This window comes from Toxorhynchites rutilus, chromosome 3 (assembly GCF_029784135.1).
Source record: "Toxorhynchites rutilus septentrionalis strain SRP chromosome 3, ASM2978413v1, whole genome shotgun sequence".
Taxonomy (NCBI): domain Eukaryota; kingdom Metazoa; phylum Arthropoda; class Insecta; order Diptera; family Culicidae; genus Toxorhynchites; species Toxorhynchites rutilus.
Genome location: NC_073746.1, coordinates 234038627 through 234055472, shown reverse-complemented (window position 1 = coordinate 234055472; position 16846 = coordinate 234038627). Strand labels below are relative to the sequence as shown.

General features: G+C 40.5%; 1 protein-coding gene across 2 annotated transcripts; it reads right to left on the bottom strand.

Annotated features, from left to right (window-relative positions):
* Nucleotides 1-8199: 8199 nt before the first annotated feature.
* On the bottom strand, nt 8200-14392 carry LOC129774990 (Fanconi anemia group D2 protein homolog). 2 transcript variants are annotated; one of them, XR_008742829.1, is made up of 3 exons: nt 10015-14392; nt 9819-9933; nt 8200-9716 (listed from the first exon to the last, which is right to left on the bottom strand). XR_008742829.1 is itself a non-coding variant. In XM_055779125.1 (1 exon), the coding sequence occupies exon 1, from the start codon at nt 14261-14263 to the stop codon at nt 10043-10045; it is 4221 nt and encodes a 1406-aa protein (XP_055635100.1). In that variant the 5' UTR covers nt 14264-14392; the 3' UTR covers nt 9962-10042. The 2 variants fall into 2 exon arrangements, 1 of the variants encoding a protein (XP_055635100.1); XM_055779125.1 differs by lacking the exons at nt 8200-9716; nt 9819-9933 and having other exon boundaries at nt 9962-14392.
* Nucleotides 14393-16846: the final 2454 nt, after the last annotated feature.

Below are 16846 nucleotides of genomic sequence, written 5' to 3'. Positions count from 1 at the left end.
TGACCAAAGTGCCCTAGCTTCTTTCTGCACCTGTGATAACCGATGGAATAACCTTATGTGTAGCAGCCAAGAAAAATAATGATCTAGAAGATTAACGCGATATTCAAGATGCATTAATCAGTGCCTGCCTATTGACCGCGGTTTAGCCCATTACACACGTGCTTTATCATCTTGACTCAGGAAACAGACCACATTCGGCCCCAGAATCGAAACCATCTGCTCAAGCATATAGGGACGCTGAATTTATTTAGGAATAAAAATTGAATTTTGTTACGTAACGAGCACGCTTACCTCCCCTCCCCCCTATGTCACATTAAGTAACAAAACCTCGACCCGCCTCTCCCCCTACATGCGTTACGTAATTTGTGCACGACGCCTTAGGGCCGACTAATCTGATAGAGAATAGTTGGCCTCATACAAACTAATGTCACATCCAAATGTCAGCACCAATCCGCCGTCAACGCGAATTGAATGTGTCCACGTCGACATTATCTATATACCCTCCCCCTCCCCCTGATCTTAGACGAGCTGAACGAGCTGGACATTTTCGTTGAAGTTAAATTGTCCTTAATAACGCTGTAAACAAACTAAATGACAGATCGCCCTCAAAATTGACATTAAAACCACTGACAAGTGCCAAGTGCCAAGTTTTAAAAAATAGAAAATGTGCAGCTGGAAGATTCGAAATTCCCGGTATATCCCCAGAATGTACCCTATTCCAAGCTTGTACTTTTCTAACTCAGGGCATTAGGTGCTTCTATACTAATGGAACATAGTGTAGATACGAGATGAAGAATAGAAGGTGGGAAGATTCAACGGGTTTTGGTTGTGTTGAACTTTGATTGTGTTAGTAGCCTGGAAGATAGGAAGTTCACATACCAGGCATACCAGTCAGTTACTCAAATGGTACAAAAATGAATGTGTCAACGAATAACGTTGAAAGAGGATATACAGAAGCTAATTGCATTAGGAAAAAAATAAACAGAACATATCGAAAACTAAAATGTTTAATTTTTTCTTTGATTTCAGAAATAGTATTCAAATGTCTACTATGTTTGGATTCTAGAGCAACATAATGAAAGTTTGACTTTTGTCAGCAATTGTAATTACAGTGGAACCTCGATTATCCGCGAGCGGACGATCCGCGAGGGTTCTACTGTACTTTTTTCACAATTAGAGCCCCGGCACACTAGAGCCTTTTTTCAGCCGACAGTTTGTTCGGATCGGCCTACTGATGCAAAAACCGACCCAACTGAATCAATGTAATGTGCGCACATGCATACCTCTCCGTACAGATTATGAAGCCGACCGAACTATCGATCGACAAGTCAGTCTGCAGTCTGCGGGGGTACTTAGAATGCTGAAAACTTCAGTCGTCTAAAAATAAGACTCAAGCGGAAAACTTTTCGTCTCAATCTAAGTCATACGGAGTCAAATAAATTTATTTTTCAAGTTGATTTCACATGAAAAAACTTGCAACCTTTTTCCCATGCACTGTCAAATGTTTATCCGTCAAAAGAACAAAAGATTGTGACTCTGACTTTGTTCGTTTACGTTTTTGGTCGACGTAACAAGAAGTAAAATTGATATGAAATTAAGTTTAGAACACTTTAAAAATACAGAAATTTCAGTTTTTGTTAAAATGTCGGGCCCTTGTGATTTTCAACGCTCAAACTAGTTCGTTCATTTCATTTGCTTATTTCTACTTTTACACTGAGAGAAATTAGTAAATATAACGAATTTTTTGGTAAATACTACCAATCTATAGTCATTTTCGACCGTACTAATAAACACTTATGTCAAGCAGAACCATGATTCGGAAGCCCAATATCGGCTACATTTTCTCGCCGAAAATGCACGTATCAGAATTATATCCTTATTATACCTCCGTATTGCCTTATGGGAACAATGAAAATGGTTAATACGCGCTTTTATCACCAGTTTTCAGATATGACAATATCCAAGCTTACTAATGTTATCGAGTAAAATATACTAATCTCTGGTAGGGATGCGGGTTTGTTGACAATATGTACAAAAAAATTGTACATTCTACTAATTTTGCATTACCAAATGTATTTGGTAGTTTTCGACCGAGGATTTTTCTAAGTGTAATAACAACACTTTTCCTATGTAGTGGACTATTATAAGAAAAGTAACATACATCAACAAAATCTGTGACGTCACAGATTTAAAAAATCTTCCCACCTTCCATTTTCCATCTCGGTGTAGATACGTGTTATTTTTGGTTCCCGCAAAAATTCTCTCCAGAAAACAACTGCAACGGAAACAACCGCTCAAAAAAAGTTTAGGGTTACAAAAATATTCTGAAGCGGTAAAAACATCATGGGTATAAGGCCGCGGTGACACTACTTTCAACTTCTTTCGAAAATATTGCTACACGAAACGCATGCAATCGTGAAAAGTTTTTATGTGACCAGCAGCGTAGTGTACGGGTGGCAAACCCGGCATTTGCCGGGGGCGCCAAAATCCGAGAATTTTGAAAAGCAATTTTTTCCCCGAATTATATTTCATCTTTCAATTAAGTAAAAAGACATCCATCATGAGTAGTTGCTTCTTTCCGTACATGAAACCAATAACCTCTCCATGATTTTCGAAAAATGATGATGATGATGTTGGATTAAAGAAGCTTTAAACTTTTCAGTTCATTCGCCTCTAATTTTCGAAAAATTGGAACACCCAACATCATATTACACCAAACCCTTTTGATTTTTTCATTACGCATACCTGGGCGCCCCTCCGTGCTATGCGATGTTTCACAGTTATTAAAGCAATAACACGTTCCTTGTTCAAATTGAATAGGAGAAGAAATTCAAAAGAAATTTAATAGAGTAGGCACCTAAGTGTAATTATAGTGATAAATTTGAAAAAAGTGGTATTTTTGGGGCGCCATTTTCATAGTTTGCCAGGGGCGCTGTCTACCCTCACTACGCTGCTGTATGTGACATTAGGGGAGGTGGAGGTAAAACGGACATGTTAAGAAGAACTTCAATTATATCTTTTTTCCCAAACTTTGATGCAGTTTCTTGTAATTCAATATCCTGTTTTTCTACCTAATTGGCCAAATATTTTGCAAAAAAGTGTTTTTCAATTATTTTACTGAAATTAAGATAGACCGAAAAGTGAACGCGAATGCGAATGAATCCACCTAGAAGTGCGATCGTGCCTTTCAGCAGTATAAACGGACAGACCCTCAACTATTTTGCTTTTGGTTCCAGTCAACTTCTAAACAGTACACATTTGGCGTTTGAATTTCCATTTATAGACGCAGGGCATTCCTTAGGAATAGATTAAAGAGGTGTTTCACAGTCCATCTAACTCCCACTGGCAACTGTTCGTTTTACCCCATCAGTACAATTATTTCAATAATTTACATTTTCCACTCAAAAATTAATTTACTTTTCCGTGCATACCTAATATCGCTTCTCTGTTAACTCACAAACCGAAATATATCCATTAGCGAATTGAATTTTGATACTAAACCACTCAAAATGCTTAATATCGAAGCAGCTAAATTAACATCCGCACGCATCATGTAAGATTTTTGGTTTTTGTTTCCCTTTTCCACTTTTGATCAGTGTTCATTGCCATAGGGTGGCTTAGATATTATAGAATAACATGTAGAAGGTCACATTCTTCGCCGATTGCCCGAAGTAACCAGACGAAGGAAAGTCGCGTCCAAGTTCCGTTATCGGTTACCGCGTGATTGTTGTTTTTTTGCCGCTGAAGAGTTCATTTCACTATCTGGATAGTGAGTGAAGTGCCCTGCCTGCAAGTGGATAAAGGCTTTCATCCTCGGAAAGCCAAGCATTGGTTTTTGTTTTGTCGCTGCTTCGCCGACATTGGAGATTTCGCCGAGTCATCGTGCCAACAGTGACAGTGCGGGTAAGCTTTCACCGACGACTGTGTGTAGTGGTGTCGTAGGCACATTCCCACCACCAACGAGCTTTCAGCACGCTCCCGTTCATCTGCACTGGAGTGCGTTCATAGGTGAATAAGATTGAATATACTGAGAGAAAATATTTAATAATTATAAGTTTTTTTTTTTGTTTTTGTGAATTATTTTATTGTGAAATATTGTTTAAAAAAATACTTAGAATATAAGTGAAAATTTAAAATGGCAGAGAGTGGGGGACCTTCGGATATGGAGGTCTCTGACTCTAGTTCCCTCCTAACGGATAAAAAAAAGTCACTCAAACGTGTTCCAAATACGGAAGATACTTCTTCTGGGGACGAGTCAGCTAACCCTACCAAGCCTCCCTCCAAAAAACTAGCAAATCTCCCATCTGCCCTTAACGATCCCACTCTACCTTCAACCTCGTCTTCTCCCTCTGTTCTTCCCGCTCCTTCTCAACCTTCGCCTTCCCACTCTCAATCCCTGTCCTCGCCTTCCCCCCCTGTTATTCCCACTCCCCGTGTAAAGGTCTATCCAGAAGATGCGCCCGGAACTGGTCCCTGGGTTGTTTTCTTCAGGCCTAAGCCAAATGGAAAGGCGTTGAGAGTCATGCAGATCGCGAAAGATCTGGCAAGGTATACCTCCGTTTCGGAAATTTCGAAGGTTAGACCAAACAAATTGCGAGTTGTCGTGAATGATCGAAAAGACGCAAACAAGATTGTTGTCGATCAGCATTTTACAATTGAGTATCGGGTCTACATACCCTCTCACATAGTCGAAATTGAGGGTGTGATAACCGAAACGGGCTTGACGTGCGAATACATTACGAGTGAAGGTACCGGCCGTTTTAAAAAACTGCCCTCGACGACTGTTAAGATCTTGGGTTGCCGCCAGCTCGGAACAGTCTCCCATGAAGGAGAAGAAAAGAAATTTACGCCGTCCAACTCGTTTCGAGTCACCTTCGCTGGTTCAGCTCTCCCTGACTACGTGATGGTAGATAAATTGAGGTTAGCCGTGCGACTTTTTATTCCAAAGCCAATGACTTGTCTAAAGTGCAAGTCAGTTGGTCACACGGCTGCTTATTGTGCCAATAAAGAACGATGTGCCACTTGCGGAGAACAACATGAGGGGAAATCCTGCAGTGCGACTGAGCATAAGTGTCCATATTGCGGGGGATCCCCACACGTGCTCTCAGCTTGTGAAACATACAAGGCTCGCTGGGAGAAACAGAAGCGCTCTTTGAGGGAACGCTCTAAACGCACTTTCGCAGAAATTTTGAAGGGCGCTTCTCCACTGGCTCAAGAACAACAACCAATCAATACACACAATGTCTTCGCTACGTTGCCAGTTGACGAAATGGAAGCGGATACAGCTAACGGGGGCACGCCGTTTATTTCTCAAGGGAATTCCCGGCGCAAAAATGTGACCACTCCCAAAGTTCAAGGACAAGTCCCTCCGGTGATACCCCCTGTTAGCTTGCCCAAAAAATCGAGTGCAGCGGATAAGCAAAATCAGGTCCCTCCTGGCCTCCGTGGTAATAGTTCACCTTCGAACGACCCAGCACTCGAGGGGACATCAAAAACCCCAACTGTCCCTGTTTTTCCGTCAAGTTCAACTTCCCAATCGGGATTTATAAAGTTGTCTGACCTTGTGGATCAAATCTTCACGTGTTTTAATGTTTCCGACTCCATCAGAACCATTGTCACCGCAATGCTTCCAGTACTAAAGACAATTTTGCAGCAATTGATGCAAACATGGCCCCTCCTTGCAATGATTATCTCTCTTGATGTCTAATTTAAATAGAGAGGTCGGAGATATCACTGTTTTACAGTGGAATTGTCGTAGTCTTATCCCTAAATTGGATACATTCAAATTTCTAATTCATAAACTCAATTGTGATGTTTTTGCTCTATCCGAAACCTGGCTCTCTTCTCAAAATGATCTCTCTTTCCACGATTTTAATATAATACGCTTGGACCGTGATGACAGATACGGAGGGGTACTATTGGGGATCAATAAGTGTCACTCATTTTTTAGAATTGACCTTCCACCTATTGGAGGGATCGAAGCTGTTGCTTGTCATGCAAACATCAGAGGCAAAGACCTCTGTATAGTCAGCTTGTATTGGCCTCCGAGAGCTGCGGTTAGCCGCAAGCAACTTGTTGACATGTGCTCACTCCTTCCTGAGCCACGATTAATCTTGGGAGACTTCAACTCTCACGGAACTGCCTGGGGGGAACAGTACGACGACAATCGTTCATCGTTGATATATGACCTTTGTAACAGCTTCAATATGACCGTTTTGAACACTGGGGAAACAACACGTGTACCTAAACCTCCTGCTAAACCAAGTGCTCTTGACCTCTCGCTTTGCTCGAATTCACTATCGTTAGATTGCAAGTGGAATGTAATCCAGGATCCCAACGGTAGTGACCACTTGCCAATCAAAATTTCTATCACCAATGGGTTGAATTCTTCTGAATCAATAAACATGGCATACGACCTCACAAGACACATTGACTGGAAAAAATATGCGGACGCGATTGCTCTAGCCATCAATTCCAGAGATGGTTTGCCTCCATTGGAGGAGTATAACTTCATTTCTCGTTTGATATATGACAGCGCGGTTCGCGCTCAAACGAAACCCATCCCAGGTTCCACTATTCGTCGAAGGCCTCCCAATCCATGGTGGGATGGCCAGTGTTCCAAGCTTTATGGAGATAAATCGAATGCATTTAAAGCTTTTCGGAAACGTGGAACCCCTGAAAATTTTCAGAAGTATTTGGACCTTGAAAATCAATTTAAAAGCTTGATCAAAGGGAAAAAACGTGCTTATTGGCGAAATTTCGTGGGAGGTTTGTCACGAGAAACGTCAATGAAAAAATTATGGAAAGTGGCTCGAAACATGAGAAATCGCTCTTCATCCAATGAAAGCGAGGAATATTCACATCGATGGATTTTTAATTTTGCACGAAAGGTTTGTCCCGATTCCGCTCCAGTGCAAAGAATTATTCGAGATATACCACAAGATAGGTGCGATCTTGATTCCGAGTTTTCGATGGTAGAATTCTCTCTTGCTCTCCTTTCATGTAACAATTCTGCTCCGGGATCGGATAGAATTAAGTTCAACTTGCTGAAAAATCTCCCTGATGTGGCGAAACATCGCTTGTTGAACTTATTCAATCGGTTTCTGGAGCATAATATTGTTCCAGATGATTGGAGACAAGTACGAGTTATAGCTATTCAAAAACCCGGAAAACCCGCGTCCGACTTCAATTCGTACCGCCCAATAGCAATGCTGTCTTGTATACGGAAATTGTTGGAGAAAATTATCTTGTTTCGCCTTGATCGATGGGTTGAAACGAATGGCCTACTCTCAGATACACAATATGGGTTCCGCAGGGGCAAGGGGACGAATGATTGTCTTGCGTTGCTTTCTTCAGAAATTCAACTGGCTTACGCCGAAAAAAAACAAATGGCTTCAGTATTCTTGGACATAAAGGGGGCCTTTGATTCTGTTTCAATAGAGGTTTTGTCAGACAAATTACAATCTCGGGGTCTGCCGCCTCTATTGAATAATATGTTATATAACTTGCTTTGTGAGAAACATTTGAACTTTTCTCACGGAGATTCGGCAGTAAGTCGGGTCTCTTACATGGGACTCCCCCAGGGCTCATGTTTAAGCCCCCTTTTGTACAACTTCTACGTAAGCGACATTGACAATTGCCTTACACAAAATTGCAGCCTAAGACAACTTGCAGATGATGGAGTGGTGTCTGTCGTAGGATCAAACGAATCCGACCTGCAAGAATCCTTACAAGATACTTTGAACAATTTTTCAACCTGGGCCATTGGGCTAGGGATCGAATTCTCCACGGAGAAAACAGAGATGGTGGTTTTTTCTAGGAAGCATAAACCAGCAAAACCAAAGCTTCAACTTTTGGGTAAACCGATCACTCATGCTATGTCATTCAAGTATCTTGGGGTCTGGTTCGACTCTAAATGTACTTGGGGGGCCCATATTAGGTATCTGAGTAAAAAATGTCAACAAAGAATAAACTTTCTCCGTACAATTACCGGCACCTGGTGGGGAGCCCATCCCGAAGATCTTATAATGTTGTATCGAACAACTATTCTCTCAGTGATGGAGTATGGCAGTTTCTGTTTTCAATCAGCTGCCAAAACACACCTCATTAAACTCGAGCGAATTCAGTATCTTTGTCTCCGTATCGCGTTGGGATGTATGCCCTCAACGCATACCATGAGTCTCGAGGTTTTGGCAGGCCTACTCCCACTAAAAGATCGCTTCAATTTATTATCTCTTCGGTTCCTCATCCGGTGTAAGGTTATGAACCCATTGGTGATCGGAAATTTTGAGCAGCTGATCGAGCTAAATTTTCATTCTGGATTCATGAGCTCATATCATGAATTCGTCTCCATGCAGGTTGATCCTTCTTCGTATATTCCCAACCGTGTTTGTTTTCCTGACTACATCAATTCCTTTGTGCATTTTGATCTGTCCATGAAGCAGGATATCCATGGAACATCAGATTATCTTCGATCGAGGATCGTTCCAACGATCTTCGATGCAAAGTATGGGGATATCAATTGTGATAATATGTACTTTACTGATGGGTCCTCTATGAATGAGTCCACAGGATTTGGAGTGTTCAACGAATTTTTTAGCACCTCACACAGTCTTCAGAATCCTTGCTCAGTGTATATTGCTGAATTGGCAGCGATACACTGGGCGCTGGACAGCGTCGCCTCACGACCTGTTGAACACTATTACATTGTAACGGATAGTCTTAGCTCTGTCGAAGCTATCCGTTCAGTGAGGCCGGAAAAGCACTCGCCGTACTTCCTTGAGAGAATACGAGAAAATTTGAGTGCTTTATCCAGACGCTGTTATGTCATTACCTTTGTCTGGGTCCCTTCACATTGCTCAATTCTGGGTAATGAGAGGGCTGACTCATTAGCAAAGGTAGGTGCAATTGAAGGCGATATTTATCAGCGTCAAATCGCCTTCAATGAATTTTATTCTTTAGTCCGCAAAAATACCATAGTTAACTGGCAACGCAAATGGAACGAAGATGAATTGGGCCGGTGGTTTCACTCGATTATCCCTAAGGTTAGCCTCAAACCATGGTTCAAAAGTCTGGACTTGAGTCGGGACTTTATTCGCACCTTCTCCCGACTCATGTCCAATCACTGTTCGTTAGATGCGCTACTCTTTCGTATTAATCTTGCCGACAACAATCTTTGTGTTTGTGGCCAAGGTTACCACGACATCGAGCACGTTGTTTGGTCGTGCGAGCTGTATCTTGTCGCCAGATCGAATTTAGTAGTCACCCTTCGGGCCCGAGGAAGGCAGCCCAATGTGCCGGTGAGAGACGTGTTGGCTCGGTTAGACCTTGATTACATGTCCCAAATATATGTATTCCTTAAAGCTATCGATCTTCGTGTGTGATTGTCCTTATACCCTTAGTTTTTCCTTTTCCTTTTCCTTTGTGAGAGATCGGATCCCTTCTTAAGAATAAGATGAAATGTAAATACATATTAGATATAAGATAGGTTTAAGAATTGAGTGTGATGAGTGTGATTGAGAGTGTGAGTGTGATCAATGTCAACATATCCTCATATCCCCTCCTTTTCCTGAAGAAAATATGTCACCCTTCTAAACTCGAGTTGACCGCGAGTAATCGGTTTCCTATATTATTAACATTAGAATTAAGGAAAAATGTATATATACTAGTAACAATACAGTAAGGAGTTCGGCTCCTTTAAACCTATGTAACTGAGCCTGTAAAAATAAACGATATAAATAAAAAAAAAAAAAAAATGTAGAAGGTGTTCTCATTTACAGAAATCGGAAATTCAAAATGTAACTATACAAATCAATTACCTGTCCATATTACTCCCACTGTCCGTATTACCCGCGGTTCCCCTACACTTTTTCTGAACGGTAGTTTCTGTTGCTGTTGTTCTCTGAGGAGATATTTTCCGGTCACGGCCATTTTCTTGTATCATTAATTAATAGATTGATGATTTATGAAACATTAATTTATTGATTAACGTCTTTTTTATTCTTCAAAATGTACCTTATACTTTATTACTATCTCTAAAACCCTAGAAGCATTTGCTCTGCGATGATTTAGCGCCAGAATCGGTCCTTCTCAAAGAGGTACATAACTGATTCTCGTCATCGTCACTAAGATAATCCTCAATATCTGATTCATTGTTCTCAGCTACCTCATCCTCTTCCTGAGAAATTATCAATATTCCTTTCAAATCCTTATTCTTCAGATTACCCATCCAGAACACCGAAGCACAATTATTAGCAGCGAGAATCGCTTTTACGCTGTAAATAAGCGTTTCAACCGTTTCCCGTATGAACGGAATCTGTGCCGCCAATATTTTATCCTTGGCATTTTTTGAGTGGCAACAAATGTTGTGCAGATAGCGAGTGCTGTGCTGTAGAACGCCCAACAGATGACTGACTCTATCAGCGGAAACTTTCAATACGTCTTCCAGCGTCTTCAATCCGTACTGTTGAAATAGTTTTAGAAACGTGTGCGCATATTTCATATAACAGCAATAGATTTTAAAATTTTCCGCCTTTTTAGCAACATCAGATAACTGCTTTAGAATTTCGGATGACTGCTCCCATGATACAAATTTTTGCACGGTAGTTTTCTTAGCTCTGATCTCACCCTGGATACACTTAACGAATGCTTTACAAAGTTCCTTGAATAGTAAAGCATAGTGACCGCGCTGTAAGCCGAGATAGTTTCGTTCGTCGGATGTGGGCACGCTTAGATCATCTTCCAAAGCGTGAGTAAGCTTTTTGATTTTGGCGAAATTGACTGTTACAAAGATGCCTTGTAGTAGGAGCGTTAATTGGACTGCATTGCCAGTTTTTTGCTGGAAGTTAGTGCAAATAAAATTCTGGCAAAACGTGGCGATGGTGGAAATTCCTTCTTGCGTTGGTACAAGACCGTTCAAGGCTTGGCCGAATTTATAAAGACAACTTGCGCTGTGAAGACTTTTGAAGGCATTTTTGTGCGTGAGCTCAGAGGCCAGTATTTGTTTCACGGTGTCTTCATTATTTGGCCGCTCTCCAGCGGAGTGTATGAGTTTGCTGAGTGGCTCCAAGGTTGCGTCAATGTTCTCCGGTGAGCTTCTCTCCATTTGCAAAATAGCTGTGAACACACGAAGGGTCCAATTGAAACAGCAACTCGAAGCATCCTGGTCCAAATGAATGTTGGCATTCGTTGAGTGTTTGTATTCGTATAGTTTTGTCTTAATTTCGGTGAAATTCCCAACCAAAGAAGGCAATACAGAACGAACATCGTTGAGCCTATAAATAGAAAGATGCATTGTTCGTGTAACGACTCGAGTTTCAATTTCAGTCAGAATGGTTTCTAACAGAAATCGGTATTCACTGAGACTCAAGCATTCTCCTATTTTATCGTGCGGAAGTTTATGGCAGAGAATCAAGGGTTCTCGCAAAAGCTGTATTATTTGTTTCTCCATTGCTCTGAAACCACTTCGATATCGCATGAAAACCGTTTCTTCACAAAAAATTTGAATGTCATTTTTGCGAGTTTTTTGCGTTACGTTTGTTTGTGTTTTGGTGGTGTTAATTGTGGTATTTTGTTTAGAAGACGTTTCTTTGGTAGATTTCGTTGGTTTCATTTGAGTGTTTGCAGAAAAATCACATGCAGGGGGATAGTACTCGAAATCTTTAGATCTTAATAGTCCACCCAGACGTTGTTCAAGTTGTACAAGCCCCGTCAACCGCTGTAGAACTTTCCGATGCGTGAGAGAATCGCTTTGCTCTATAAACGCATTTATCAGCTCACGAAACCAATTCGATACGTAAAAATAGGCGTCAAGTAATTGCCTGCAGACATGTTCTTCGTAGACTTCAAGCAGATTCTCCTCTTCAGTTTCACCATAGAAAATAGGAACAATTATCGAGCACCCGAGCAGTGCGTTGATGGATTCCAGGTTCCCGTTATACCGGATCGATTGCAACGATTTCATAAGTTTAAACATGGAAAGAAAAAAGCACATCGAAGAATATCTACTATTCATCGCCAGGATACTCTCAGTTATGTTAATGGCTATGGCGTGCGCTTCAGCATTCATATTTTCAACATCGGATGTGTCATTAATGCACAGCTTTTTAGCGAACTGTATCACGTTTCCTTTTGGTATTTCTTCAACGATAAAGTGAGATTGAAATTCACCTGTGATTACATCGCAGAGCCAAATGCTGAAGGCCTTTTCTGGTTTTCCGACCTTGATTTCAAATTCCCGTAACATATCGGCTATCTCGTCGTAACACAGTGCCAGTATTTCCGTTGACTCATTGGCGGATGCAAGCATCATATTGATCAGGTTTGCGATTTCTTTTCCCGCTGCAGTCGGAATATCACTTGCTGACTCAATCGTTTTCTCCGAATCAAAGCTACATGGCAGTTCTGCACTACCCGACTTACTTTTAAGCAGATGCTGAATCAAACGAACGACACCAACAACGCCTTTTTTCTTAACATCCTTATTGTTACTCAAAAGTTGCTTTCTAATGACGATATTCATATTATCCCATGCTTCGCTGTCATCTAACGGATTGTCCGGAACATCTATTGCATCGCAGATCAAACTTACTGCGGATCTGTATTGATGCAGATTCAGGTCAGTAGATACATCCATTATTTTCAATAAAACGTGCGCATTATTCTTGATATCGTCAGGAAACTGATGATGGATATCCGATTGAGCACTCGTACATGTAGCGATTAATTGATCATTCCGGCGGCCTTCGTTCACCAACGCCATTTCGCACATAAATCCAATCAATTTCTTCAGCACCGTTTTATTATTTGTGTTACCCGCTGAGAATAGGCAGCTTATAGATTTCACGCCGAATTCACAGATCTCGATTTGTCTTTCCTTTAAACACGATTCAATGAAGTCTAGCACACAATCCATATGGATTGTCAGAACACATCCGAAGTACTTCGTCAACTCTTTCATGTGCGTAACCGTAAGGTGACGTCTTTTAATCTTATTGATCAGCATCTTCTGAATACTATTACTCTTAATCTCATTTACACTGAGTATCATCAATAATATTAATAAATCGAGTGACATATGCGATTCATCGTCGGTCAACAGTCGACTATATTTTACCCATGCTTCATAAAGCGCCGTTGAAACCGTAAGGGCCTGGTAAATTGTTTGAAAAATTTCCAACAAATACGTCTCGCTTGAATCGCTACTCCAAATTTGAACAAACTTATCAACGACCTGTCGCGTTTCTTGAATGCTTTCGTGGAGATCGTCATGGTCACTGCTGTTATACTTCAGAAGAAATTTAATTAGTGATGGATATATTTCAATCTGGCATCCACTTTCTACCAAATCTACAATCTTCTGTCTGACCATTCCAAGGGTTGCACTACTCAAATACATCTCGTAAAACACAGCAACGTTTGTCACAGTGAACAGGTCGTCCGCTGCCGGTAGTAGCTCCACAATCTTCCTGAACGCAGAATCATGCATTGAAACATCGATCACATCCCTCAATGAAGCGATTGCCTCTCTATGCAGCTGCATGTTACTGGATTGCCCAAGGACATCGAAAAACTTATCGAACACAAACTTTCCATGCAATGTGTGGTCAATGAATTTAATCTGTGATAAAATCATCCCTGTCATGCTGATCTCGGTTTCCACTACGGCGGCTTTCTCCACACAATTCAACAACAGAATTATCAGTTCCAGCTGCATGAAATCGACGCAAAGCAACAACTTCATTACGCTCTCTTGTAGTGGTTTCAACTCATGCGTTGTCGGGTTCTGGAATTGACAGCACTCAAGAAGCTTCCGCAGAGACTCCGGGGTCTTACTCGCCAGCTCAACACCATGCACAAAATCTTTCACGTTTCGTGGATACTCGGGATTAGATTGCAGCATTGTACGCAATCTGCGGACGAACATTATCGGCTCACATTTTAGCACAATCGAAGTTGGATCGTCAAGATCCAATTGGCATTTGAGTAGGATGCTTTCGAAATAATTTGTTGGAACTCGACGTGAGGTTCTTGCACTTTGGGATTTTTGAAGGTTGCTTCGCTGGGAAAGATACCGCCGCTGACTGTTTACCTGACTCGCCGGAATCGAAAATTGACTACTGGCCAAATTATCCTGTTTATCTGTCACGCTATCGAGCCGCTGGATTTTCTGGCATTGTTGTCCATCTCCCTCTGTATTTTCATTAATCGCTGTTAAAGCGGAAGTTCTCTTATGAAGCAGTGTTGATTTTCTGTTCTTAAACATGCTAATTTTATGATTTTTAACAAATGCACTTTCAAATGGTTCAACCGTGTATGTTCAAAACGTTCAAAACAAAGGAAACTGCGTATCCAACTGTCGACCAACATCCGCAAGCGAAATCTGAAGCGCGTTGTTGTGCATTTTATATGTACACGAAAAAATGAGCGCCAATGACATTATTCCCTTTTTGCTGTGCAAAATTATTTTCTAGAGGGCGCATGGATTGTCCCAAAACTGGAAGAGATTTTTGGTGCAAATGAGGTATTTGAAAAAGATGATATTTGATGAAGTTATCTATCATTTAGTTGTTTTTTTTATATATGAGATATGTATTTCACCGTTCTTCATGGGGACTGTGCCTGCTAATTACCAGTCTCATTCTTTGTTTTGTTTGTTTTAAGGAGTCAGTAGGAGTTTATTAGAGGGAGCCAAGAGTGGTTTTCGTCGCAAGTGAGTAGACCTCTTATTAAAGTGAAAAAAATAAATAAAAAAGAGTGTATCGTGTGTTATAATTTTTTTAATCCTAATTTGAATGACACGTACCACACTTCCCAGCAAACATTAAATCGTATGACTTTTGCACATGATAGGTTGCTTATTAATTCGTATCAAATTATGATCGTATAAAATATCAATCAAAGGATGCACCATGTGTATCTGAAATCGTATAAAATGCCAAAACACGATTTTCTATATCACTGATGGATGAAGTCGTATATCGGTATAACAATCATCCTAATATCGCGATGTGCGTTGTTATATACGTACATTCTATTCATTTTATATGACTTTGGCAAGTCCAATTGCATATCACTTTTGCATGTATATGCAAGTTATACGCATCATATATCACCCTAATATAGTTTGAATGTATGTATATCAAATCCAATTGTGCCATTTCACGATTTAATGTTCGCTGGGTTTTGCAATCCTGGATCATTAGAATAAGTTACAATAAGATATATTCCAAAGCGTAATATGAAGTTTCTTAGCAGTTGACAGCGTGGAAAAGGAACTTTGCATCTCAATTTTCACTCTTAGCCCATTCCCATCCCGACTCCCATCGTTCCATTAAATGTAGTATGTTATAAATTTTATCCAACAGAATATTCCTGATTGACACCTTTCTTGACACAGCTTTCAGTCTACTCCTTCTTCAATAAGCAGTAGATAAGCTTGAAGTGTAGTATAAAAAATGAGATATACCACAATAGTTCAAAATAATAAACGCAGTGATTCACACCCAACAGAGGAAAAAACAAGTTCCGAGCACAACGAATTTAACACACAGCCACGCGTAAACAAAGAGGCAACATGACTCAACTTACAGAAGGGAAACAAAAGGAAATCGAATGTTGATCATGAATGGAATCGTCAGGATTTGGGTTATCTACTTAAGGAAACTTTTCATATGCGGTGTCTATTCACCGCATAAAAACAAGAAGTGGGTTATATCTGTGACATTACCGCAAGGTAGACGTAGGATTACCATTGGCTCGGTAATCATTTATTTGAAATTGCATCTGAATCAATTCTTAATTAATGAATAATTGAATATTTTGAAAGATTGCTGAAAGTTTTTTCTTTTTAGTGTGTGGGTGGATAGTATAAGTATGGAATTGTTATTAACATAAAATTCAACTCTTTCTAACTTGTTGGTGGTCCCGAAACGAACCGATGAAATTTGAGTGGCCTTGTGAAAGCAACTGAAGATGTTTGATACGTGATTCATTTTTGTTTTCGTGAGAATAACACGAGATTTTCCATGCTATTCCATGCGCAGAATAGAAACTGAGGGCGCCATTTCACGGTGAAAACCGGGGCTCTGGCAACCCTATATAAAATAGGGCTCGCGCTTAGGGGGCTCACGTATTGTTTAATGTTTGGGGTAATATATGTTAATATTTGATGACGCTGGATGGTTTCCTTTGGCAAGCGATGTTTGGATACCCATCCGGAAGCTTTCTTGGCGATTTGCAATTGAAATCACTGCTGGAGAAAAGCGCGGAGCACATCATTTTTAATTTTAGGTTGTGATTTCTATGGTCAAGATTTTCTATGCTGGCAACAAAAAGGCGGCCATCTTAGCAATCCCTTGGTGAAAACGAAATAAAGTCTATATAACCTTGCCTAAAATTCATTCCGTTTTTATCGTGGTGTGGCATTGTGGCACTTGATATGACGGTTTCTCCAGGTGATTTTGCATCCGTGTTCGGGAACACATCAATGAGCTAGATTGTTATGACTTGAATAGCTTGCTTTCAAAGAAATTTTTGAGCTATTGAAATGATGTTTTGGACTAATAAGTGACAATCATATAACTCGTTGTCATTTCATCTTTCGGATGAAGTGATTATTATACCACTCCATTCAGCCGGTAAAGAGGTATTAACGTTCAAAACCTTGCAGTCCAGTGTCACTCTCTCGCTTTCGAAACTTTGAACTTACACCCCGGTACAGAAATGAAAGACGTAGTCCTACGTCAAAAAGTTTTTGTTTCAAATTTGGTAGCAGATACTATTTTACAAAGCTACTGGTGAAGTTTAGTGCGATTTTTATACGATATTTTTTGTACCGTCCCTATCC